The sequence below is a fragment of the Mustela lutreola genome, chromosome 9 (assembly GCF_030435805.1).
Source record: "Mustela lutreola isolate mMusLut2 chromosome 9, mMusLut2.pri, whole genome shotgun sequence".
Lineage (NCBI taxonomy): Eukaryota > Metazoa > Chordata > Mammalia > Carnivora > Mustelidae > Mustela > Mustela lutreola.
In genome coordinates this window covers 92,443,692-92,469,428 of record NC_081298.1, presented here as the reverse complement: position 1 = coordinate 92,469,428, position 25,737 = coordinate 92,443,692, and the positions used below count along the sequence as shown (strand labels likewise).

Here is a 25,737-nt window from a genome sequence, read left to right as displayed (position 1 = left end):
AAAGGTCAAATAATTACTGTTTTATATTGGGACAGTACATTTCAGATTTCAACCAAAAGACAAAAATGCAGTTTAACTTAAACACAGAAAATAACGGCATCTCTCAGATGCCTTATTTCTAAATCGAACAAATACACAAATTCTGTTCCCTTCCCTCCCCCAAAGCAAGCCCACCAGCTTTGCCCAAAGTCTTGAGTTTTCGATGCCATTTGGCATCCAGCATCTTGGCCTTGTGACGGGCTTCAATGTAGCAATTAAAACGCTTGAGAGGTCTAGCGAATGGCATTCGAAAGGGACCTCAAAGTGCAGATACATCTTTTCAAACATGTTACAGGCTGAGCTGGCTCTTTGAACACTATCACTCTGCTTAAATTCAGGAAGCAGGCTTTAAAAATGCGAAAGGCATACAAGTTGTATTTCAGTGCAAATCTTCAGCTGGTCATTGGAAAAGATTCCAAAAAAAAAAAAAAAAAAAAATCCTTTGTGTCACCTACCCCGCCCTCCCCCTCCCCCCAAAAGCTGAAATTCAGGGAAAAAAAAAAAAAAAAAAAAACAGAACAAAACAAAAACAGAAGTACAGATGACTTTGGAATCATTTAAAGAATCGACTATTTCCAATTAAAAATTTTAATACATTAGAATCATTAAAATGAAAGAACAAAAACAATCTTGCTTTGTTTAGACCACTCTAATGAATGAGCTTCCGCGTGGAGCGCATTTGAACTCTGAGTCGTGTAGAAGTTGGAGGCGCTGGAGGCGAGGCGAGGCTGGGGGGCCAGAGACCACAGGCAGTGGGGGCTCAGGGCGGCCACCCGCCTGCCGCTGCTTCAGCCGTGGAGCCCTTAGGTTGCAGTGCGTCTGTGGATTTTAGGAATGTTCTTGTCACTTTGTGACACACACTCTGTTTCAGCATCACAGGTTTTACAAATGGTTCAAATTCAATGAAAAAGATTTGCCAGAGGCTGAAAACCTCGACCTCAAAAATATGAATGCAAAAATATTAAGGGGAATGAACCAATTTTGTAGATACCTACATACAAAGTTTCTAGAACATCTATAAAAGCACAAAGTCATAAGAATTTGTTTTCCATTACATTAGTTTATATAAAATGAATAAATAGTATTTATAGATTTAATGTGTCTTATGTACATATACATGTGCTCTGTTTTAGCTTAAATAAAAATGCTACAAAGTGGGAGACCACTTGAGGGAGAAATCATAACCAAAAAGAAAGATCAGCCTTTTAAACTAGCAACCCCAGAAGCCTCCATAAAGAAGTTTCTGGGTGTATCCAAAAATAAGGAGAGGAATTCTAATAACACTGTACCATCCCCTCCTGTTCACCTGCAACACAGGGTAGAAATGTGGACTTTTCCTTTCACTGATGATGGACACTAGCTCAGCTAGTGCCAAAGCTCAGTTATTGCTGAAAGTTAAATAGGAAAATAGATTAGAGTTGGACCCAATGTCACTTATTTTGGGGTGAAAAAAAGGCATAATCACTTTGTTTTAAGTGGGAAATGGAGATCTCGTTTATCTCTGAGGTAGGAAAAAAAAATGTTCCAGAGACAAGTAGCATAACAAACTTTGAGGGGAAAACGTGCCTTGGGATAGCAGTATGCAGCGCAGTCCCAAGAACATCGCACACAAAGAGATTGTACCGTCCTGTTTGTGACAACAAACGCTGCTGGAGCTTGCATGAGCTGTGCGACCCCAAAGACGTGCTCTAGCATGGTGTCCACTTCCAGGCGAAAACTACTGCTCCCATCCACACGCGGCTGGGTGGGGGGCGGGGTGAGCAGGGGGAGCGGGTGAAGGGTGTGTTTTCTGGAGGTGTTCCTGACTCCTCACTGGGGTGAGGTCCACGGTGAAGTGCTCTTAAATGCCGCTTTCAAAGCTTACTTTGGAGTTCTGAGATCAGGATCTCAACTTTAAAAGTTTGTTTCCTTCCATTTCCTAAGCACAAGACACATTCGGACATTCCTGCTAGGTGAGTAACATAGCCAGAAAACTTTAAGACAGGTATGCTAGACTACCCGGGGACAGTAAATAAGGTGGGGGAGAGTGCTGGGTGGTGAAAGTTGCTTATTCGGTCTGAGAATTCTTGGGTGCTTCAGAGTGATTGGAATGTACAGTCTGGCAGACGGATTTTTATGGAGAGAAAGAGAAACTAGTGGATGCAATCAGAAACCCACCATCCTAAGCACTTCCTGGAAAACGTTTACAGAGCTGGTTCTGGTACAGGTGGTACACGGAGGCTGACGTGCAAGGGGACTGTGGTTGGGTCTGATACGCTACCTAATCCACTCGGCCGGCAGAGCCCTCCGGGAGGCAGCCGCGGCGACCCCGCGCTCTCAGAGGCCCAGACACGTCTTGTGATTGTCCTGGAGCTTTATTCTCTTCATGCTGGAGCTGGAGTAGCCCTCGTCACTGCCCAGGCTCTGCATGCTGCCCCGCTCGTCCGAGTCGCTCACGCTGCTGCTGCTCCAGTCCAAGTCGCCCGTGAGATAGTCTGTGCTTTCAACATCCACGTCGATCTCTTCTGCGGGAAGGACAAGAGACACGGGTGGAGGCACGCCACAGGATGCTCAGGCCCAACCGCCAAGCCAGCCCTGCCAGGCCCTGCACTGGAGCCCCAGCCGGAGTGCGAGGAGGAAGAGGGACTCGTCACTGGGAGTCCAGTGATTGGACATCGCGACAGCTCAAGGGGGCCAGGTCTCTGTTCCTCCCTGGTGTGGCCTCTGGGGACAGACACACACACACACACACACACACACACACGGCAGGTGCTCACCCCTGTCGGAGTCTGAGCGCTCCGAGGAGACCGTGGAGCCGATGCTGTCCATCCGTATCCTCTCGATGCCCAGCTTCTCCAGCTGCCGCTTCAGGTGCCGCTGCTCTCGCTGAAGCTGGTCTATTTGGTGGATGGCTTTTCTGTCACAATCTTCAAGTTTCTGCAAGTCAAATGGGGAGCTGTTGGAGCCCGCAGCCAACTTCCAAATGGGCAAGGACTCTGCATCTTGCCTTCGAGCCCCCTGACAGGCTGGTTTTCCTCAGAAGCCCTTCGGTGTCTCTTGTCTGACTTCTCCCAGGGCAGGATGGGGGCCTCCTACCTTTGGCTATGCTCTGCGGCACCAACCTCGCTGTGGCTACCTGCACAGTCACAGGTAGGGATCTGGGGGCTGAGCTCGGCCCCTCTAAGGCTGGGGAAGAGCTAGCAGCCCCCCAGGTCTGTGGGGAACACCCTGAGCACCGCTCTCTGAACTACAGCCCTCCTCGGGCTGGGAGCTGTGACACGGCCATGCAGAAGGAGGGTTCGTCAGCTCCGTGTTCTAATGATATCAACACCTGAGTTATTCCAGATCTCAATTAACTTCTGTTCAGTAGCAGGAAACAGTCTTTGCAAGTCCTGATTCCAAACTGTCCAACATAAGAGCTTAAATGTATTTCCAAAGACCACTTGTTTTTATGAATCTGTTTAACTGTGGTTATGTTGCTCTAGACAGAGGTTCTTTTTCCCTCCAGAACTGTCATGAAGGCAGGTCACTAACCATAATTAAGGAGACATTTGTCCAACAGTGACTAAAGGGTTATTGCTAAACAGTGAGCTCCGGCTGTGGCTTGCGGCAGTCTGACTACCACTTTACTCTCTCACCTTTTGCTCTTCAAGCTACGTGCTACACACGGCCTGTTTCAGACCCTCTGGGAGGTGCTAGGGATACAAGGTGAGCATCAAGACCTCGTCCCCTCCTCCGACAATGGAGACAACCAAACAGTCACACAAACCATGGTCAGATGACAACTGTGATAAGTGCTAAGAGAGAGAAAGATATCCAATAATAGCTCAACTGTCACAGGAAGGACGTAAGCAGGTCGAGAAAGGCTTCCCTGAGCTAGTGATACCTGTGTTGAGATCTAAAGGATGACAAGAAGTTAACTAGGTGAAGAAAGGAGGAGAAAACATACCAACCAGAGGGAACAGCACGTACAAAGGCCCTGTGGTTAGAGAGCATGACAAGTGCAAGGGGCTGAAAGGGCACAGGGCCCAAGATGCCACTGTACAGGCAGGTAAGGGCCAGGTCATGCAGCCTGCGGCAGGCCTGCTGACAGTCTGCCCTGAGCCACTGAAGAGTTTTAAACAGGGTGACATGCTGACTTGGGCTTTGGAAGGACTACTCTTGGGAAGCACAGAGCTTAGCTCAGAGGCAGCTAGAGGAATACAGGGAGGCCTCTGAGGAGTTCACTGCAGTAGATGGTAGGGTGAAATGGGAGTTAGCCTGTGAAATATTTAGGTCTTGGAGAGGACTCAGATATGGCTAACAGAGCAAGAGATAGCAAGGCTGACCCTGAGTTTTTGGCTTAATCAAACGGACAATTAGAGGACCCTTTAACTGCTGCTACACAAGGGTGAGAAATACTGAGTTGGGTTCTGGACATGTTTGGTTTGGGATGCCTGAGATCATCAAAGAGGCAGGCTGGAGGATGATACACATTTGCTAGCCCTCATTAACAGACAAATCCTTAATGGACAGGTAAAGCTAAAAACGAATCCCAAGGATCTTCTTACCTTTATGTGCAATTTGGCTTTTGTCAATAAACTCAATGTAGTGTGTCGGTTTGATTCCGGCCCAAGCGGAACCAGCCCCTTCAACTTCTCCAGGCACAAGCGAAGATGGGCCCGCCTAAAAAAACAAGGTCACAGTAGCATTGAGAATTTCACAGTGCGCCAGAAGGCCCTCTGGAAAAACAAGTTCTAAAAGAGTAGGAAGTTGCCCAGGCCCAGGCCCAACACCACCAATGACGTCTGGTCAAACAAACATCTTTGGACATTGGACAACTCTGGTGAAAGCCATAGAGAAGCCAAAACTGGGGTTTTCTCATCTCTTTATAATACAGGTGTGTTAGGGAAGGGACTAAGATCTACTCTTATTAGGCATATTTGTCAGGTTATATCCAAGTTTCTGGGTTTGAATGTGACCTGACAGCACATGCCAGGGTTTGAATCCTTTCAATCCATACTTCTTCTTTTCCCATTCATGGGCCACTAGAACTCGAGCACTGCTGTATGTAGCATTAACACACATGAATGGCCTTTGTGGTTACTCATTACAGCTTGCTTTAGAATAGCAAAGATAAAATCCACTTAAGTCACTAACATTGAGACCTGGTTAAAAAAAGTATCGTGTAGCTATCCGGCGGAATACTATGCAGCTATGAAAAGAACCAGAATGTGCTCTACTTACTACCAGGAAAGAACTCTCAGATACATTGTGAAATGAAGAAAAGCAAGATACCATACCATGCATACAACATGCCATCTCTGGACAAAACAGGAAAAGTAATTATGTTTTTTTCTATAGACATAAAATCTTGAACAATAAGTAAGAAACTAATCTAACAGCAAGGAGAGAGAAGTCAAGAAAGAGGTGGGAATAAGGTAATATTCACTGAATGACTTGTATCTTTTGGCTTTTCAACTATGTAAACTGTTCAAAAAGTACATTAAAGAAAATGAGGGGCGCCTGGGTGGCTCAGTGGGTTGAACCTCTGCCTTCAGCTCGGGTCGTGATCTCAGTCCTGGAATCAAGCCCCGCATTGGGCTCTCTGCTCAGTGGGGAGCCTGCTTCTCCCTCTCTCTCTGCCTGCCTCTCTGCCTACTTGTGATCTCTGTCTGTCAAATAAATAAATCTTTTAAAAAGAGCAAGCACATCATAAGCATTGCTACACTACACAGCCATGCAGAACAGCTAGAGGTAACCACATGTGGGCCCCGGAGGGGGCCCCCAGAGGCACAGTGGGACAGAGCGGGAAGGGAGAAAGCCTGGGGGAGGCAGAAGCTGCAGTGAGCCCCTCAAGAGAGATCTTTAGTCACCGACCGGAGTCCCTAAAGTTTTGGAAGTTAACACTTCATTTCTTTGTGCTTTAGTCGGGAACCTAGCAGATCCCGCGAGTGGGAGAAACACCCAGGATTCAGAGTTTTTGCCTCAGCCTACCACATCCTAAAAGCCTTCACAGGCCATTCCAACCCATTGTGATTCCTCCACTTTGAGTACTTCCTGGTTTATACTAGTCAAGGGGACATTCACTGTTCTGCTGGAATCATTTGGTATTTGCTAGTCAAGGGGACATTCACTGTTCTGCTGGAATCATTTGGTATTTGCTACTTAACCACTCATTCATTGCAAACTCCTCAGGTTGGACTGCTGCTTAATCACTGCTGAGTTACTATGGTGCCTCCCCCTCCCACTTCCTTAATAAATGTCTGCTGAGTGGGTTGCATCACTATTCAACTAGACCATAAAAGTTTCTGGAGGACACAGTCCATCTCTCCTCCACCTCTGCTCCTTCAACAGTGCTCCGGCTCCTGGGGTTTTTGATACATGCCCACAGCCCACACACAACCACCCAGAGTGGAGTTCCTAGGAGCCTGGGAGGTACCAGCTGAACTGGGAGACAACCTTAAAGCTTAATTTGCTCCCCTTACCACTTAAAATTTTTGACCATATTAGCGAAAGTAAAAATGGCTTCAGAAAGCTCCAAGAGGTCCATATGTATGATAACAACCAAGGAAGTCCCTTCACACCCTTCATACCAAGACTTCGGGATGTTCCTCCCAAGGCAGACCTAACAAATGGTACATTAGACATCCTGATGAGCCCGTGTCTCATCTGCTTCCAAGCCTCCTTCCTTGTCTAGCTCTCAGAGGAGAGCTAGGAGCTGTCCTAGACTCTCCGAGGGCCCTTGAAGCCTGGACAGATTTGAAGAGCACAGCATTTGCTCTTGAGCTAGGAAGATTTAATGGCACAAAAATGCCTTACTCTTTGGTAAGACTTCCACTTGCCCTGAAACCCTGTCCGTGTGGAATGGCCACAAGCAAAGGGTCCCATGACAGGTATGCTCCGCCTACCACTGCAGGCGGGAAAAAGCAAAGCAGAACCTGTGTGTAAAATGGACCTATTCACCTTGGATGATAACATTCAAGAAGAGTCATGAAAACAGATCATATAAGAAACACCATGAGAAGATAAAGTCAATTATACAGTTATCCAAATTATTTCTCCCAAAGTTTATAAACAAACTGTCAAGTGAGGAAAAAGAGTTCAAAAATTAGATGCAGACATTTTTCAATTTAACTTGTTACCTGCAAAGACAGCATGATTCAGAACAGAGTCCTATTAGTCATTTTATGATGTGGGTTTATTGCAAATATGAGTATGTAAATTTTTTAGGAAGTTTGTCTACTGATAAAAATATAATAAAGTCATCTTTCCATGCATCGTCATTTCTAGTTCTATAGGGAGTCTAGCCCAGAAAAGTATAATTCTCACTACCCAAATGTGGGTTTTTCCAAAGAACACTTCAAGTTGTGAAACTAGAAAAAAGCCATTTGACTAATTCAAGCTAAGGATAATACGTGTACATTGAGTGTGTTTTTTTGGCCTGGTTCTATGAAAATAAGACCAGAACTTTCCCCATAATTTTGTCGAGATCCAAAGCCAACTTCTGTCCTTAGTAGTGCCTGCCTTGGCCTCCTCAAGTGCCCAATGGCTGCCCTGCCCACCTGCCTGCAGACATCCCCAGGCTGGCACCTGGGCCAGCCATAGGGGAGGGGTGAGGTCTACGGAGTGCGCTCAGTTCTGTCATGTAATAGCAAAATTCGACTCCCGAACCAGATAAACAAGCCAACAGACCCCTCTGTAAAAGCTGCCCTTGAGGTTCCTCAACCCTGAGACACACACGGGCATGCCGCACCCAGGATCTGGAACCCTTTAGCCGGCCTTGAGAGCACCCAGGAATCACGGGATCTAGAGCAAGTAACACAAGCACCTGCCTCAGCTCTTCCTCCCCAGTCCAGACAACTCCCCTGGCCAGGGCTGTGGTCCTCAAGGAGGGGGATCAGTATCCCGTTTTGAACCAGGTCTACCTCCTCCTTGGGGAACCAGCAGAGGTTCTACCACTCGTACTTAACAGGAAGCTACTCCATACCCCAGTCTGCTCCCCACTGAGACCTCCTCCCAGTCCCATCTTCTTCAGCCAGTCCTCTACCGGTTGCCAAGAGCTGCCTCCCAGCTCCCCGCCCCCAGGAGAAGAGGGTTGTGCCGAGTCCTGGCTCCCTCCTGCTCCCAGCTGCCTCTTCTGTTTGTGCAGATCCAACTGCTTTGTTCCCAGGTCATAAACTTTGACAAACTTCATGTGCTGACTCTTCAGAAATACTGCTTTAATTATTCTGAAGGGACAGATACACCTTTGGTCTACAGTGGCATAAAGAGACCAATCTTTGATCTGAGCTATAATCAGTAATGCTTAGAATCCAGTGTGCCCTGTGACTAGGGATAACTAAACTAGATACAAACTACAGTTTTTAAGATTTTGAAAAGGATCTCAAATTCTATTTTTGTTTTTAATTCTTTTAATAGTCACCATACAACCAAATGCCAGTGTCGTATGTAAGAAGAGCAAAGGTTTGGGACCTTGGCTTTGCCACTGACTTCCTAGGTGACCTTGAGCTAATCCCTTCACTCCACGTGGCACCAACTTCCTCAGCAGCAGACAGGAACACCATGCCTGACAGCACCAGTATATTAACTGGGACAAGGTATGGAAGTCCCTGGCCAGAGTCTGACAGGAGTGTTTGCTATGTGGTAGCAGTTATTCTTTCAATTCTAGCTTCTTCTTTTTTTTTTTTTTTTTTTTTTTTAAAGATTTTATTTATTTACTTGAGAGAGAGACAGTGAGAGAGAGCATGAATGAGGAGAAGGTCAGAGAGAGAAGCAGACTCCCCATGGAGCCGGGAGTCCGATGCGGGACTCGATCCCGGGACTCCAGGATCATGACCCGAGCCGAAGGCAGTCGTCCAACCAACTGAGCCACCCAGGCGTCCCTCTAGCTTCTTCTGTAGACCAACAATTACAGGGAACAAACAGATATGGATAGCACTATAATATTCCTCTGAAAATCAAAAGGGGACTCAAAGTGTCTCACTAGGTAGATAGAGGCTATCTGGTAAAAATCCAAGTCTTCCTTAAAGTAAACACTTGTAACCTATTTTCTATGGCAATACAGATCTTGCTTATGCTAAAGATACTATTTTTACATTAAAAAAAAAAATCAAGGACAGTGAAGGAGACCATCAACAAAAGCAACCTACTGAATGGGAGGAGATATTTGCAAATGCCATATCCAATAAAGGGTTAGTACCCAAAATATATAAAGAGCTGATATAACACCACCCCAAAAATATAATCAAATTAAAGATGGGGAGAAGACACGAATGGACATTTCTCCAAAGAAGACCTACAGATGGCCAAAAGACATATGAAAAGGTGCTTGACCTCACTCATCACCACCTCGTATCTCAGAATGGCTAAAATAAAAAACACAACAAGTGGGGGCAAAGACGTGGAGAAAAAGGAACCCTCTTACACTGCTGGTGGAAATGCAAACTGGTGCAGCCACTGTGGCAAAGTGTGGAGGTTCTTCAAAAAGTTAACAATAGAGCTACCCTATGATCCAGCAATCGCACTACTGGAGCAAAATAACTAAACACTAATTCAAAACAACTTATAAACAACAGAATTCTCTCCAACAGCCCACGTATGGCAGCAGCTCAAGTGTCTACAGACAGATGAACGGATAAGGAAGATGCGGTATAAATATACACACGACACAGTATTATTCTACCCTAAGAATGAAATCTTCCTTTGCAACGGCGTGGATGGAGCTAGAAGAGTATAATGCTAAGTGAAATAAGTCAAAGAAAGAAAATACTGTATGATTTCACTCACATGCGGAGTTTTAACAAAACAAACAAGCAAAGGCAAAAAAGAAAAAAGAGGCAAACCAAGAACAAGTCTCTTAACTAGAGAGAACCAACCTACAGTTACCAGAGGGGAGGCGGGTGGGGGAGGAGGGAAACCAGCAAGGGGCATTAAGGAGGGCACTTGGGACGGATACTGGGCAATGTGTGGAAGTGCTGAATCAGTCATATTGTACACCTGAACCTAATTATTACACTAGGTTAACTATACTGGAATTTAAAAAATTCAAAAACTCAGCAAGGATCTTATAAAGTTAATGCATGCAATAGAAAAAACTTCTTGGCCACACGTCATGTGGTGTTGGGTAGAAGGGAGCCCAAGGCTGGGGCGGGGGGCGCTGAAGAGTACCCGACCCTCCCTGCTCCCGCTGCCCTTCAACAGCCCAAAGAAAATACAGCTGCAAATACTGACCTTGGAAAGCCAAGCACATCTCTGGGTGTGCTGTCTATAGCCAAAGCACCTACAATCTCTCTCAAACAACAGCAAGAAGAAAGGAGAGCATATTTAAGAATGAACTTAAAACAGCTTTGGAAGGAAACTATAAAACGTTGCTGAGATACATAAAAAAATCTGAGTAAATGGAAAAAAGTGGCACCCTCCTAGATATGAAACTTAAAAGCAAAGAAGCCAATGTTGCCCAAGTCTGTCCACAAATTAAACCTAGTTCCAGGAAAAAAAAAATCCTAAATGTTCTTCTTAATGCTGGGACTCATGTAGAGTTTAGACTCCTGTAGAATCTACAGGAGTCTAAACTCCATCTAGAACAACACAGGTATAAGGGATTGCCAGATTTTTGAAAAAGAAGAATGAGAAGGAATGTGCTATACCAGATACTAAATTGTATTATAAAGCTTTAATAATTAAAAAATAAAGGAATGGGCAGACAAATCAAGTGAACAGAATAAAAAATTCCCAGAAACAGACTGAAGATATAGGTATGAATTTAACATATAACAGAGGTAACACTGCAAATCCTTGGGAAAGGAATGAATTATTGAGAAAATAGAGAAGTAGGGAGACGGACATCAAAATAAATTCCAAATATATTAAATATTTAAATATAAAATATTTATATTTCATATTTAGCACACTGTTGTCTGATAGCACACTGTTGTCCATTTTCCTTAAATCTTGTCAGCCATGAATTATGGAAAACTAAACACCCAAGTGAAAGGAAGTCATTAATGAGGTGGCTCTGGGCTGCTTGAGGCACTACCACATACCAGAGCTTGGGCACTGACAGAAGGCACCCGGGCCAGCCAGTGTGCTCTTAAGACAGTTCTGAATGTGGGGCGCCTGGGTGGCTCAGTCGATTAAGCGTCTGCCTTTGGCTCAGGTCATCATCCCAGGGTCCTGGGATTGAGGCCCACATCGGGCTCCCTGCTCAGCGGAGAGCCTGCTTCTCCTTCTCCCTCTGCCTGCTGCTCTGCCTACTTGCGTTTTCTCTGTCAAAATAAATAAATACGATCTAAAAAAAAAAAAAAAAAAAAAGAAAGTTCTGAAAGCTTCTCACTTTATTTCTGCCCCCAGACTTAAGCTCCCTCTAGTCTATCCATGTCTCTCTCCCTCTCAGGCCAACAGATTTGTCAACTGGGGAATAAACTGGGAAAAGAGTAAGATCAGAAGTAGACTGTGCCATCTGATAGTGCTCCTGAATTTGCTAGGTTACCCAAAAAGTTCTTCCTGACTTGAACATGGTCAGGAGTGGGAATGGTATCCAACAGGACATATGTGCGTGTCTGCGTGGTAAGGGAGGACTACTGTCAGAGATTTTTTTTTTAAACTGAAGGTCTAACTGAATGCTTTCCTTTCATAGTCAAGTATAGGACAGAACAAAGAATTAGAAGGTGAGAACAGAGTGTACAGGATGGCAGCCAGTGAAGGGGGTAGATAAGTAAGTTCACAGGTAGAAATATGGAAACATACACTTGACTCTTTCATTCATTTACTCCAACTACATTTCCCAGGGAGGATTACTGTGTACTGCTACTTTCACAGGTACTTGGATACAATGCTCAGTTAGATCAAGTCCCTGCCTTGGTGCTTCTTGAAATTTAGTTGGACAACAAAAGTAAACAAATTATTGAAGAATTATTGATCTGAACTACCTTCAGGCTATTACAAATAGCAGCTCTCACCAAAAGTTCTAGAACAGGCTCCCCTTTGCCCTCTATAAAGCCTATTCTTTCTTTTCCCTCACCCATATCTTGACTTACAAGGTGTCAAGCTTCCACAGAACATCAGAACCTGTTTTTTTCCCTTTCCAAATAGATCACATTCATTTCTTCATTCATTCACACACAGACTTCCTACATAGCCAATTGTTCTTTCATTACCAAGTAACAGGAAAGATCAAGACCTTCATTTCATGTTAATCCACTGGAGCCCAGAAATAACAATGTATCTGCAGTTGCTGATCTGAGAGTAGAATCTGGTATTTTAGGCAATCCAGGTCCCTTCTCTTTGGGAAAAGCCCTACCTAACAAAGATACACAGTACCTCACTGAGAACTACTTTTCATTAAAACTGGGCTTTATGGGGCGCCTGGGTGGCTCAGTGGGTTAAAGCCTCTGCCTTCTGCTCAGGTCATGGTTTCAGGGTCCTGGGATGGAGCCCCACATCAGGCTCTCTGCTTGGCGGGCAGCCTGCTTCCTCCTCTCTCTGCCTGCCTCTCTGCCTACTTGTGATCTCTCGCTCTGTCAAATAAATAAATAGATGTCTTAAAAAAAAAAAAAGAAAAGAAAACTGGGCTTCATATTCTTCACCAAAGGAAAAAAAGCAAACAATAAACAATAGCTGATTTAACTGTAAAGTTTCACCATCTTATTTCCTAGCTTTGTATGGGCACAGATTTAGCCAATTAAATAGCTTCATAAATGCTACAGGATAAATGGAGGTTTAATAAAAATTTCAGATATGCTACATATGAGCTGTATAGTGAGAAAAAAAGGTTTAGTATAGAATAAGAAGAAACAAATCATCTCATGGGGTCAAAAATTACTCCCTAAAAGTGATTACAGGTCACAAGAGATCCTTCCTCCAGATTTGGGGTTAAGAACAGAGCCTTCAACTGGTCAAACAAAAGGTCCGGGTGAAGACTACAAGTCATGCTTTGAGGGGAAAAAAAGGACTCTCCTCCTTTCCCGAAAATGATCCCTTTATAAATAATTGCCAGATGCATCACTATTACCAACTTAATTAGAACCTAGGAAGGTTTTAAAGATTTTTGATAATTGTGATAAGGAATCTTTATAAAAGATACAGAGATAGTTCTATATGCTAGCAGTATGGGAACAGGTCACTTGATGAACAAGGCATAAACAGCAATTCACGGTGGCTACATTTTGAAGTTATAAGATCACTTCTCCACTAAAAGTATGAAATACATAGTATATTCATTAATATGTCCTTTCCAGAGACCAATTTCCAGAGACTATTAATGCTTATGACAAAAAGTCAGGCAGTGCCCCCAGTGCTCCAGCGGGGACTGGAAATTAGTTGAATAAGCAGCATAGGTCTTTTCTCCAAGTTTTTCTTTTCTTTCTTTTTAAAAAAAAAATTTTTTTTTTTAAATTTATTTGACAGACAGAGATCACAGGTAGACAGAGAGGCAGGCAGAGAGAGAGGAAGGAAAGCAGGCTCCCTGCTGAGCAGAGAGCCCAATGCGGGGCTCAATCCCAGAACGCTGGGATCATGACCTAAGCCGAAAGCAGAGGCTTTAACCCACTGAGCCACCCAGGCGCCCCTCTCCAAGTTTGTCCAAGGGCAGATGCCATCTATCCAAGAGGTATAGTCCAAGGAAAACAGATTCTAGAAGTACAAATCTGGGTGTTCTACCTTCAATGTAGACCAGATTTGCACACTGATAACTACATCCCTTCTTTGTAATAACCAGGCCATGCCCTTAGCCCCATGTGGCAACAAAGCAATGCAGATTCGTTACAACACTCTAGAGTGAAATCTGAATGTGGTCAAGAAAGTTCAGAAACAGTAAGAGTGGCGCAATGCCTACCACAACTCGGGCCTGATGCAAATGTTACACCCCTACCCTCTTCCGATAGGAGGAGCTTGGCCATTTGGAAAGTGGAAATAATGATAGGGACCTGCAATCAATTAGAATATCGCCAGAAGAGACCTGATTGCAGGGATTTCTCATTCCAGACCAGAGGCTACTGCAATACTGTTAGACCAAATGAAAATAATAGCTTAGATCAGGCTGCTGAGTCCTCCCCACAGAGCGCACACAAAAATCTTTTGTCATGGGGTCAGAAGACTCTAGCAGAGGTAATCTCTCTAGACCAGCTAGCTGCCTAATTCCAGCAAGGCCTGCATATGTACCATTCCAGAAAAACGAGTGCCTATTATTAAAGAAGATTCCAGAGCCTTCTTTTGAAAAAAAGTCCAACCTAGCACCTGACTCCTGACCCACTGACTACAGCTTATATGCAGTCAGTGTCCATTTGCTAAAGTGTTATTGAAAGGCATTGAGACCAGAGGAATTCCCAGAAAACAGACGAATTATTATCAACAAAGCCATATAACAACAAGATTCAAAATTTTCCTATATTCCAATAAGAGTTAATTAGTAATTACAATGGGAATATAATAGTGATTTAAAAATTGGGGTGCCTGGGTGGCTCAGTGAGTTAAAGCCTCTGCTTTTGGCTCAGGTCATGATCCCAGAGTCCTGGGATGGAGCCCCACATAGGGTTCTCTGCTCAGCAGGGAGCCTGCTTCCTCCCCTCTCTCTGCCTGCCTCTCTGCCTACTTGTGATCTCTGTCAAATAAATAAATAAAATCTTAAAAATTTATATATATGTATATATATGTATATGTGTGTGTATGTCTGAATACCTCTTAAAAGAAATATGCAAGATGTACAGGGAAACACTATAAAACTTCAGAGAGAAAATGGATCTGAATAAATGAAGTCATATACCAAATCCTGGATGGAAAGAGCTAATACGTGAACATGAACTTTTATTTATTTATTTTAAAATATTTTATTTATTTATTTCACAGACAGAGATCACAAGCAGGCAGAGAGGCAGGCAGAGAGCGAGGAGGAAGCAGGCTTCCTGCTGAGCAGAGAGCCCAACATGGGGCCGATCCCAGGACCCTGAGATCATGACCTGAGCCGAAGGCAGAGGCTTTAACCCACTGAGCCACCCAGGCACCCCATGAACATGAACTTTTAAAAGGTTCATTTATACTAAAATTATTAGATTTTGATTTTGAAAGTCCCAAAAGGATTTGGATGTTGTGGAGATGGGTTGACCATACAATTCGTAGGGAAAAATAAACTAGTAAAAAAAGCTAACAACATGGTAAAATTAAAAAAAAGAAATAAAAGGACAAGGGAGTAGGGATTTGCTTTACCAGATCTCGAAGTTCATGGTAAAACCTCAATGACTGAAACAATATTCACTGGCAGAGGAAGAGCAGAGCAGATGATCAACGGAACAGAAGAACCAGTCTAGAAACGGACTCAGCCACAAACATGAATTTAGTATACAATAGAGGCAGCAAGTTCAGACAGTGAGAGAAAATGGATTCTGTTAAATGAAATGATAAACTGGACAATAATATGATACTCAAAGGGGCAATCTCTTTCATATATATCCTTCACATATAAAATCTTTTCAAAGTAAGGGGAAAAAGAATGCCCGAGTAGAAAATTGGGCAACGGTTATTAACAGGCAGCATAAACACAAAAAGGTAAGAAAATGATTTGATTATGCTAGTGACGTAAGAAATGCAAATTGAAACAAGTTGTCTGTTTTTACTTTTTACGTATCAACTTCATAAAGGTCTTCAATTATAATATCACCTTGTGAAGGTGTAAGGAAAATACAGCCGATAATCTGCCGGTGGGCAATCAGCAGTCACATCGAAAACCCTAACAATGTGTCTATCATTATTTCCACAACTGTAAGTTCACCTTAAGGATGTAATTATGGTGGACAGTGGTTTATCTACGACGTAGTTTAAGGAAGTACTGTGTGTATTAGCCAAATACAGGAAAGAACCTAAAGCAGGGGACTGGTTATATGAGTTACCACCCATCTGTAGGAGAGAACATTACTAAACATTACTAAAAGTAATGTTAGAGGAGACTTGACACTGGAAAATATTGATAATGTAGCTTGAAAAGAAGATAGATATTATTTACTGTGGGATCCCATGTTGATTAAAAAAAAAAAAAAGGCATGCACAAAACCTAGATGGGTACAGAACTTAGTAGGAATATTAGCAGCTGTTACTACTGCAATTAGGACAGGCGATTTTTATATTTTTTGTGCTTTTTGGAACTTCCCAATTTTCTACCCTAAACTATATATATATTTTTAACAATTTTACTTATTATGAGAGAGAGAGAGGCAGAGGCCAAGGGTGAAGCAGGCTCTCCACAGGGAGCCCGATGTGGGGCTCGATCCCAGGACCCCAAGACCATGACCTGAGCCGAAGGCAGATGCTTAACCATCTGAGCCACCCAGGCGCCCCCTAAACTATATTTTTAAGTCATTTTCCAAAAGCAACTTTGGCGATACACTTCAAAGTTCCACTGCTGTCTTCTGGCAGCTAGAATTATGGATGATTTAAATTGTTCTTAGACTCTCTATAGTTCTCAAAATTTTTGGTAAGATTGTTTTTTTTTCTTTTTTTTTAAAGATTACATTTATTTGAGAGAGAGAGAGCAAGTGCGAGAAAGATCACAGAAGGAGAGAGAGAAGCAGACTTGCTCCTGAGTGGAGAGCCTGAGATGGGACTCCATCCCAGGACCCCAGGATCATGACCCGAGCTGCAGGCAGATGCTTAACTGATGAGCCTCCCAGGTGTCCCTGTAAGATTAGTTTTTTTTTTTTTTTTTTTTAAAGATTTTATTTATTTATTTGACAGAGATCACAAGCAGGCAGAGAGGCAGGCAGATAGAGAGAGAGGAGGAAGCAGGCTCCCTACTGAGCAGAGAGTCCGATGCGGGGCTCCATCCCAGGACCCTGAGATCATGACCTGAGCCGAAGGCAGCGGCTTAACCCACTGAGCCACCCAGGCGCCCCTGTAAGATTAGTTTTAAAAAGAAAAACCATGGGCACCCGGGTGGCTCAGTGGGTTAAAGCCCCTGCCTTTGGCTCAGGTCATGATCCCAGGGTCCTGGGATCCAGCCCCGCATTGGGCTTTCTGCTCAGCAGGGAGTCTGCTTCCTCTCTCTCTCTCTCTCTGCCTGCCTCTCTGCCTACTTGTGACCTCTTTCTCTGTTAAATAAATTTTTTAAAAAAATCTTTAAAAAGAAAAACCATACACTCAAAAGTGTTTCCTGAGGAGGCTGGATCCACAAGGCCTAGTCACAATTCTGGGAAGCACCGGCGGAGTGACAGCCGCTCCCATCTAAACTGATAAACTGAACCCTCCACCCCGGGAGCATGGGCTTCATCAGACTCTGTATTCCCAGCACCTTAGGACCCAGAATCTTCAGGCCTCCAGAATGCCTCATCTAGAGAACGGAAAATACAAGCCTTCTAGAATGGTGGAGGTGGGGTATTTTCCTACCAACACCAAGGATAGTGAAGTGGTAATGTTGAGTATATTGTCCTCATAGTGGAGTCCTGATGAAGACCAATTACTCAGAATCTCTAAAGTGCCACAGAAAAGGATTTTGTTTAAAAATCTAACCCAAGCATAATCAACTCTGCGGTATCAAAGAGGAAAACAAATTCCCATTGTTGAAAGCTCTTTTCCTAAGGTTTTTGTTTTTTTTTTAAGAGTCATGTCAATCTTTCTATGTGATGTTTTAAGGTAAAAAATGGCTAAAGTGCACATGCACTTGGCAAAGCAGGGTTCTCTTATGGGAACCAACTACTAAAACCAGGAGATGACCACAGTGGCTGCTCAGCCGTCTTCAAAACCGAAGATTCTTAAGCATCTACACTCATATGGGGAGAAAAACGGAGCAACTTTAAGTTCCTCTCCTGGACTGCAGCAACCAATGTTTGGTTAAATTAAGAAATTTGAGTCTTTACTTCCTTCTTTTCTGTTCACATGCTCTGGACTAGAGAAAGAATTATCAAGACCTTAAAAGACCGAATTCCAAAAAAGAAAGGACAGTAAGGAAACTAGATAAGTCTTCAGCAAGCAAAAGTGGACTGGTCACACGGAAGCTGTGTGAATTAGAAGCAGCTTGCTCAGTGGGGGCTCCAAATCTAGTTTTCTGGATTCTTTGCCTCTACAGCCTCTCATGTATACCTCAATCTGAGCACATAGTGTGTTCATTGAGATGGTCTCTCCGTCTTTCCCATTAGACAGACTACACTTCTCACGGATGGGGATCATGCTGATCTAATACCCCCAGTGTGAACTCATTTAATACCTAGTACTGAGCACAAATTCTGGAGACACTGGAGGCAAAAAATAAACGCGGCTGAATGGCTAAAAAGGAAAACTGACATTGTGTGGCATTCTTGCATAGGTAAAAAGCATAAAGTAGTGGTAAGTGCAAAAGCCCTTATCCAAAGGGGTAAAATTTTCATAACAAAATGACTGTCTAATGGAATAATAAAAAAGTAAATGCCTAAGTAAGGTGGGGGAGAACTAGAAGACTTTTCAGCAGAAAGAGTCCCAGTTTACTCAGTTCACCCCCAAGGCAGAAAGCTGAGAATCCAAAGATGAGAAAGAGAGGCGACATCTGACTACCTTTCCAACTTAAAAGATACTTTTGAGTTCCCAATTCATGAGCCGGAAATCCCTAAAGCATAAAGGAAGCTCTGACTTCAAACACAGTCCCAATCACAGAATAATTAAAAGGGAAGAAGAGGGATGGGAGCACGTGTGCAGTGAGGCACACACGGAATTCTTCAGCGGAGTCACGCTACGGGTTCACCCTGTTCCAACCTTCTCCTTTCCAGTAAGTCAGGTCTGCCCTTTCCCAGTGGAATGGGTCATTCAGATCCTGACTTTCAGAGGCAAGCTCCGTCTTCAAAGAAGGTTTGCATGAAATAACCATATGTATTTGCAGAACCATCACTACCCATCATCATCTCGCTCACGCAGAGCACCGAGAAAGCCACTCAGTCTGAACGGTAGCCTGTATTTCAAATTGATGGGCGCTCGGAGACCAGAATGAAGCTTGTTCAATGGTTCTCAGCCCTGGCAGCACATGAGAATCACCTGGGGAGCTTTTAAAAAAAGTACTAGAGCAGAGTCTCAACCCAAACCAATTAAAGCAGAATTGCTAGGGGTGAGGTCTGAGCATTGGTTTCTTTCTTTCCTTTTTTAAAGCCCCGCAAGGAATGACTATTAATTCTCCCTCCCACCACAGCATAGTAAAAGTGGTTATTTCTTTTTTTAAGTCTTTATTAGAGATAAAAGATTTGCTTTAAAATACTCCACGGAGAGGGGTAGTTTTGATTATCTAAGATTGACAAAATGATAATGATGGTTGAAGCTGGGTAATGGATACACAGAACTCGATTACATTATTTGTTCTCATATATTTGAAGATTTCTAGAAGTTCTTTTATAAAATTGGCAGAAATAAAATCTGTTCCTTCTCCCCAAGTGAATAAATGTAATTTAATACAAAACTATTTTTAAGAAAACATTAAAATAAAAACTTCGCAAGTGACTAAGTACAACCAGAGTCAAGATCCACTAGGCTACATCATTGAAGAAGGGGCAAACCAAATTTAAAAACTAAAGATTCAAACAAACAGCAAGAGGCAATCCAGGTGAGAGAGATCAACTCAGGCTCAGCCAGATGGATCCCAGGGAGGGTGGCAGGCCTCCACTAGTGAATCACCATCTCCAATTCGTGCTATGCATATATTTGCCTGAATTTTGAGAATCTTTATTCTCAAGTAAACTGTAAATACACACACATATGTATGTATATTTATATATATCTGGGTGTGTACACGATTTAAGACAGAACTACCAATTATATTCAGCAGCATGTCATTTTTTTAAAAAACACTATTTGTGGAAACATGGCTCATGACCTAAAATGCTTTGGCCTGTGAAACAGTCACCCAGGAAGGCGCTCCTTAGGAGAAGCAGGTGGCAAGAGTGAGGGGTGGGAGTGTGGTTTCTGGAACCTTGCAAGCCCTTCGTCTACCTAAGTGATTTAGGGGCAGCGCTGCTCAACAGACTAGAGGAAACTCATATATCAGGTGTTGCTTATGGGAAGAGCCAAGAAAAAACAGCCATATCTCCAAAATCAGAGGACATATCAAAGAGACCCCCATCCCACCCCCAAATCCCCAACTCACCTATTCTTCTCCATTTCATTGTGAGTTGATCTGAAAGAAGGAACAGTAAGAAAAAAGTGAGATTCTTCTGCTCTTAAAGGACTGCTTCAACACCAATACAGTTATTTTAACTTCTTTCTCTCCAGAGTTGGCAGGAGAGAAAACAGAAAGGGAAGGAAAACTTAGTGGGCTCTGCTACACAAATCAGTTCCTTTGAGGAGTTAGATAAACGTAAATGTGTAAAATAGAGTTCAAGGACAAGTGGCCAACTTAAGAGGCGTGCAATCCCTGGTGGAAATGTAATCCATTTTAAGAAAGGAAATAAAAGGGGTCTATTTATACAAAGAGAAAAACAGCTGTGCCATGTGATGCGAATTCGGGTTCTAGAACAGTGAAGAAGCTTTCTTCAGGCTGAGGGTAGAAGAGTGGTGGTGTCATCCCCCTGAATCCTGCAGTTTTTCTAGATGAGTAGATACACCAAATTTTTATGCTAAGTTTCTTAACAATAGGATACAATTTTAAGTGGATAAAAATAATCCCTCATCCCTCAATCTTTCTACTCCCTGACATAATTATCTGATCATGTCCACCCTCCTGAAAAACGCTACTGGTGAACAGCTCCCAGGGATTTCGGGAAAGGGCTTCTAAAACTGAGCTCCACATAAAGACGATACGGATTGGTTTAAAGCTTCGGTGAGGGTGAATTGTGAAGTCTAGCTTTGCCACTGACTGGTGCTGTAGAAGAAATAAAATCCTTTACCATCTTGTCCTTGATTAACCCCTCTGTAAAATGGGAGTAAAAATTAGTGTCAATTATCTACTCAACACACATAGATCAATGAGGTAGCAACTGTAAAAGTGATTAGAGAGCCTTGGACGAAAGCTGTGGTGGATGTGAAATCCTGTTATTAAAGTGTTTATAGCTGACCCTGAATATAAGGCCTGGTCTAAGAATTTATAGACAGATTTCCACAGAAGTCACAGGAAGCCAGTCAATATGGCCACTACAGTGTCCTCCTCACACAACTCCTCCCTAATTATAAATTTGAGGAACCTCCCAGCGTTATAAAGGAGCTGAATCTTGACTTTTCTTCATGGAAATTCTCTGGAATCTAAACAGTTCAGGAGACAGTGCCCTGGCTCAGGCCAGAATCTTCTGGGCCTACAGAGAAATTCTCACGGTAATCACAGAAAAACAGGACCTCTGTGAATGCTCCACCACTCATTTATACCGGGGAGGCAATCACACCCAAGTTCATTCACACCAGAGAAGGCTGGTGGGGTGTGTGTAGGGGTTTGTAGTCTCAGAATGAGACATTTCCAATCCTGCAATAAAACTTCTCTTCCACAAGGCTCCTGGGACACCAATTTTTATTAATGAGGAAAACTGAGAAAATAATGACAGTATTTTAAGTTTTAGAGTATTTGTTTTCTAGGTAAAGGACCTCAAAATTGGTTACTGTAAAAGCTTTATATTGATTTGCTTGGTTTTCCCTTAGCCTTCTTCAGTTACATTTTTCTGAAGATTTACTTCCTGCAATGGCTGGCAGGATATCACAGTTAACAAGTTGGGCCCGCGCTACAAACCTTTGGCTTTAAAGCATGTGGCATTTTAGTTTTAACAGGGAATAACAAGTTCAAAGTCTGACAGATTTTTTAAATGCATGAAAGTATATGACAGCAGTTGGTCAGGATTTCCCTATTTAATTGTGGGCAAGGACCATCCCAGGAAGGTGGTGGAGGACAGAAGGCTGGGTATTTGAAAGCATATCATCTCTGATTACAGAGAATAGCATGCAGGGCACTCTTAGCTAAAATTTCTGGATTCTTTGAAGCTACATACAAGAAAAATTCTGAATCCCCAAGATAAACTTTTAAACAAATTCCATAGGAAGGACAACTCCTTCTAGACTTTGAACAGTTTTGGAAACTACAGATCTTATCTGATTACTTAAGAGTCTTGAACACAGGGACCTAGGTGCCTCAGTCGGTTGAGTGTCTGCCTTACCTCACTGCAAAATCCTGACCATACATGGCCTTGGAGAGAAGTCTAAATCAAAGGGGTCAAACTGCATTCTCTGGGGCGATGTCTCACTGCTAAGGTAAGGGTCATTCCTTACCTGATCACATTTAAACAAAACCACCTACTCTTGCTTCATGTTTGCTTGGTGCCATGTCCAGGTTTAATTAAGGTCTCTCTCAGAGATCCTTGCACCACTGAGGATATGACACTAATTCTTTAATGGTCAAGAACATGGGAAACTGTGATAGCCTCTGGTCTGTAACCATGGAAAGCAAACCAAACCCATTAACGGAAGACAGCTTTTCCAAAACTCAGTAGTTATAGCTATTTCTTCCATAATAGCACCGGATAGTAAAGAGAAAGAATCTGTTTCTTGGCTTGCATTTCTCAACTATCATTATTTTTCTTTCCTAATCACCTTTGAGGACCAGCCTGCTTCTCTTTCAATATCCCTTTCTCTTCCTCTCCCCACCACTGAACCTCTTCAAACTTTCCTATGAAACTTAGGGAAAAATAAAGTGCTAAAGATTAAGCCTTGACTAGCAGAGTGGACAATTCCTTCCAAATCATGAGTGGACAAGAATAAAAGTAACAAATGGAGTACCCTTTTCAGGAAAAATAAACAAAAAGGCTTCAAAGTTCTTCCAAACAAAATTCAAAGAATACTGTAACAAAATGCAACATAGCTAAATTGTTTTATCCCCCTGCAAGTCAATATTAACATTCTTCTTATAGGCCCTTAATACCCACACACAGATCTATTAGCTACCACCTTCAAGTAATGTGAAACATGGGAGGGAAAGGAAAAGCCACGAGGTTGTTAATTACCAGGTTCATCCCTCAGGTGCCTTCTTATTTAAGAGCTTAGCACATGTGTGTGGCTCACATCCTGTGGTTCTGCCAACACCAAGTACAATGGGAAGAGTCAAGGACAGAAGCAGCAGTAAGAGCAAGTGAGTTTTAGGTTTAAATGGGACCTCCTGGCTTTGAGTGGTCTGTATTATGCCACAGAGGCTAACCAAATACAGTTACTTGCAGCCAGGAATAAGGATTCTAAGTCAGTGATGAAAATGTGAATGACTATTGGAATGAAAGGTATAAGTAAATAGACCTAACAGATTTCCTAGCTAACTTATATTTTAAGGGCAAAGAAGGGAAAAAGGGGAAAGTAACATTAATAGAGTACATCATAGGTAGCATGAACTATACTCAGGGTTTTAATGTGATTTCACTGATCATTAACCACATACTTCCTAGTGAAATTCACAGATTTTAAGAACTAGAAGGCTAACATAAAAGGGTTGTGGCATATTAATATTTTAATATTAATTTTCCATCACCAAAAAGGCAGGTCTTAATCTCCATCATTCCTCTTTGCCACTATAAACAGATTTAACAGTTTATGAGACAAACCACTGCATTTCATTTACATGTCAAATATGAAATCTTACCACCTACACTAAATTGGATACTTTAGCATGTTTATAAAATCTTCACTATGAAAAGTAAAAGAAATGGATAATGTCCAGCATTTCCAATTATAAAAAAAACCTGCCTTTAATCTGATTTCTGAAGGCAACATATTGTCATTGTTCCTAATCTCACTGGAAGTTTCCATAGATTTTTGTTCCAAAAGGGAAGAAAAGCAAAATAAAGTTTAAAAGTTCATAAAGAAATGTAAAACACTTCCATTTCTCTCTTCTGTCTCAACTCAAACACAAGGGCTCCTTCCTCCAATGGCTTAAGACCATGTGTGCCTGACTGAATCATGATCCCTACTTAATGTATTTACTGGGTTATAATCACAACAGACAACTTCCATTCTGCAGTTTGTATCATCTGCAATCTAAAAGAGAAAGAGAGAAAGAGAAATATTTACCAAATTACCTGCTACTGCTGTTATTCTTCTTGGATTTGTTCCTCCGTTTTAAGGCATCTCTGTCCTTGTTATTGTATGGTAACATGGAGGCATAACCATGTTCAGCTTCTAGAAAATCGAAGGATCCAGTTAATGAATGAGCCTAGAACATTCAATATTCTCTCCCCTCTACAGTATTTCCTTTTTAAATTTTATTTTTCATTAAAAGAATATTGTGTTAAGAAACAAACGATGCAAGGTGGAATTCTTAGAACAATGATTTTTTTTTTTTAAAATTGTGTGAATACCCTCAGTTCGGAGCAGGTGTAAGAAGCATTCCAGCTGCTCATTGTTGAGAAAGACACAGCAAGTCGCTGAGCTCATGGAGCTTGGGTTCCCCACTGGCAACGTCCAGCAGGTTGGCGTGCTTTAAGTGGGACCAGCCTCGGGCGAAGGTGCGGGGCAAACACCCGAAACCCAGAGGGCGGGGAAGAGGGCGCGCAGGGGAATCGCTGCTCCTCCAGCTGGGAGACGGGGCGCCAGGCCCAATTGGGGGCCGCTCCGGACAAGCCCCGGTGGGGTAAACCAAGGGTCTGGCCGAGAGGACCCCAGGCACCCCATTTGCTTTGCGGTGGGGGGGGGGCAGCGCTCGGGACTCCGTAGGCAGCGGCCCCTTTCCCCACCCTCATTCATTGCCTTTGGGGCAGCAGCGGCCTCCCTTCGGACCGCGCGTGGGGAGAGCTGGAGGGGTTGGGAGCGCTCGCGGTCGCGGTCTCTGCGCCTCCAACCACCCCCAGAGAGGCTGGGCGCCCCTACCCCGCGGCCGGGTCCCTCAGAGCCCCCGGCCCCGGCTCGGGATGGACCCCTCCCGTCCCCGTGCACCTCTCTCCCGCCGCTCCAGGTAGTCAGCCGCCTCCAGCAGCATCTGGATGTTCATCCGAACCGCCGCCGCCATTCTGCACCGGGGGCCGGAGCCACGGGACCAACCCCCACTGCCCACGGGCTCGCCGCCGCCGCCGGACACCCGCGCCCTGCTGTGGACCCCGCAGAGCAGGGTTGAGAGAGCCTCTCTGCCGACCACGCTCGCCGGAAGCGGCGAAGGGGGTCCGGTGAGCTGGGCACCGCCGACACCGTGACAGAACCCGAAGAAGAGCAGCAGCCGCCACCGCCGCGGAGTGTTTATCTCCGACTCACCATCCCCCCGCCCCCAGGCCCTTCTCTTGACAGGCCCGCTTCGGCTGCGTTCCTCATTGGGCACCCTAAAGAATGCCCCGCCCCTGGCCTTGTCCGATTGGGGAAAAGCATTACAGCCCCGCCCCCTAGAGTCCGCTCCTCTCTCTGGTTGGTCACGCTTGACAAGGCCCGGGCTCCACCCCCCCTTTCCAATTGGTGACAGGATTCGCAACTCCGCCTCGTGCTCCTTCCCTGTTTTCCATTGGTTCTATGCCGACAACCCCCTTTTGCTTTGTTAGTATTGGCCCAGAGCTACAGAAAGCGAGCCACTTTGCCTATCTCCCATTGGTGGAGCTGGCTGAAACCTCCCAGCTACGATGACGCCACCATCCTTCGGGCCCAGCGAACCCTGAGTGGCTGGTGATCAGCGGCGCCGCCACTCCTCCCCTGATCTGGCATTGGCTGGGAGGGCTGACCTGGGCGCGGGCGCTGATTCACCGCCGCCGCTGGGCTCCGCTCCGTCCGGCCCATCCCGGCCCCGCCTCGGACCTGTTGCCCGGACCTGTCCCCGGGGAAAAGTTCCGAGAGCCTGCCGGTTATCCTTCGAGTGAAGGCTGGCACCGC

The 25,737-nt window shown here is 44.0% G+C and overlaps 1 protein-coding gene across 2 annotated transcripts; it reads right to left on the bottom strand.

The window, feature by feature from the left end:
* On the bottom strand, window positions 1-25,116 carry MXD1 (MAX dimerization protein 1). 2 transcript variants are annotated; one of them, XR_009357296.1, is made up of 7 exons: window positions 24,823-25,116; window positions 23,970-24,069; window positions 20,081-20,110; window positions 4,569-4,683; window positions 2,796-2,955; window positions 2,300-2,543; window positions 1-858 (listed from the first exon to the last, which is right to left on the bottom strand). XR_009357296.1 is itself a non-coding variant. In XM_059187904.1 (6 exons), the coding sequence occupies exons 1-6, from the start codon at window positions 24,893-24,895 to the stop codon at window positions 2,356-2,358; spliced, it is 666 nt and encodes a 221-aa protein (XP_059043887.1). In that variant the 5' UTR covers window positions 24,896-25,115; the 3' UTR covers window positions 1-2,355. The 2 variants fall into 2 exon arrangements, 1 of the variants encoding a protein (XP_059043887.1); XM_059187904.1 differs by having other exon boundaries at window positions 1-2,543; window positions 24,823-25,115.
* Window positions 25,117-25,737: the final 621 nt, after the last annotated feature.

Excerpts from the sequence above, each read along its gene's own strand:
- MXD1 (XM_059187904.1), bottom strand. The coding sequence starts at position 24,895 with ATGGCGGCGGCGGTTCGGATGAACATCCAGATGCTGCTGGAGGCGGCT. Across the intron at positions 4,684-20,080 it reads AATGAAATGGAGAAGAATAG|GCGGGCCCATCTTCGCTTGT; the intron begins GTGAGTTGGGGA and ends TTGTTTTTTTAG. Across the intron at positions 2,544-2,795 it reads GCGCTCAGACTCCGACAGGG|AAGAGATCGACGTGGATGTT; the intron begins GTGAGCACCTGC and ends TCCTTCCCGCAG.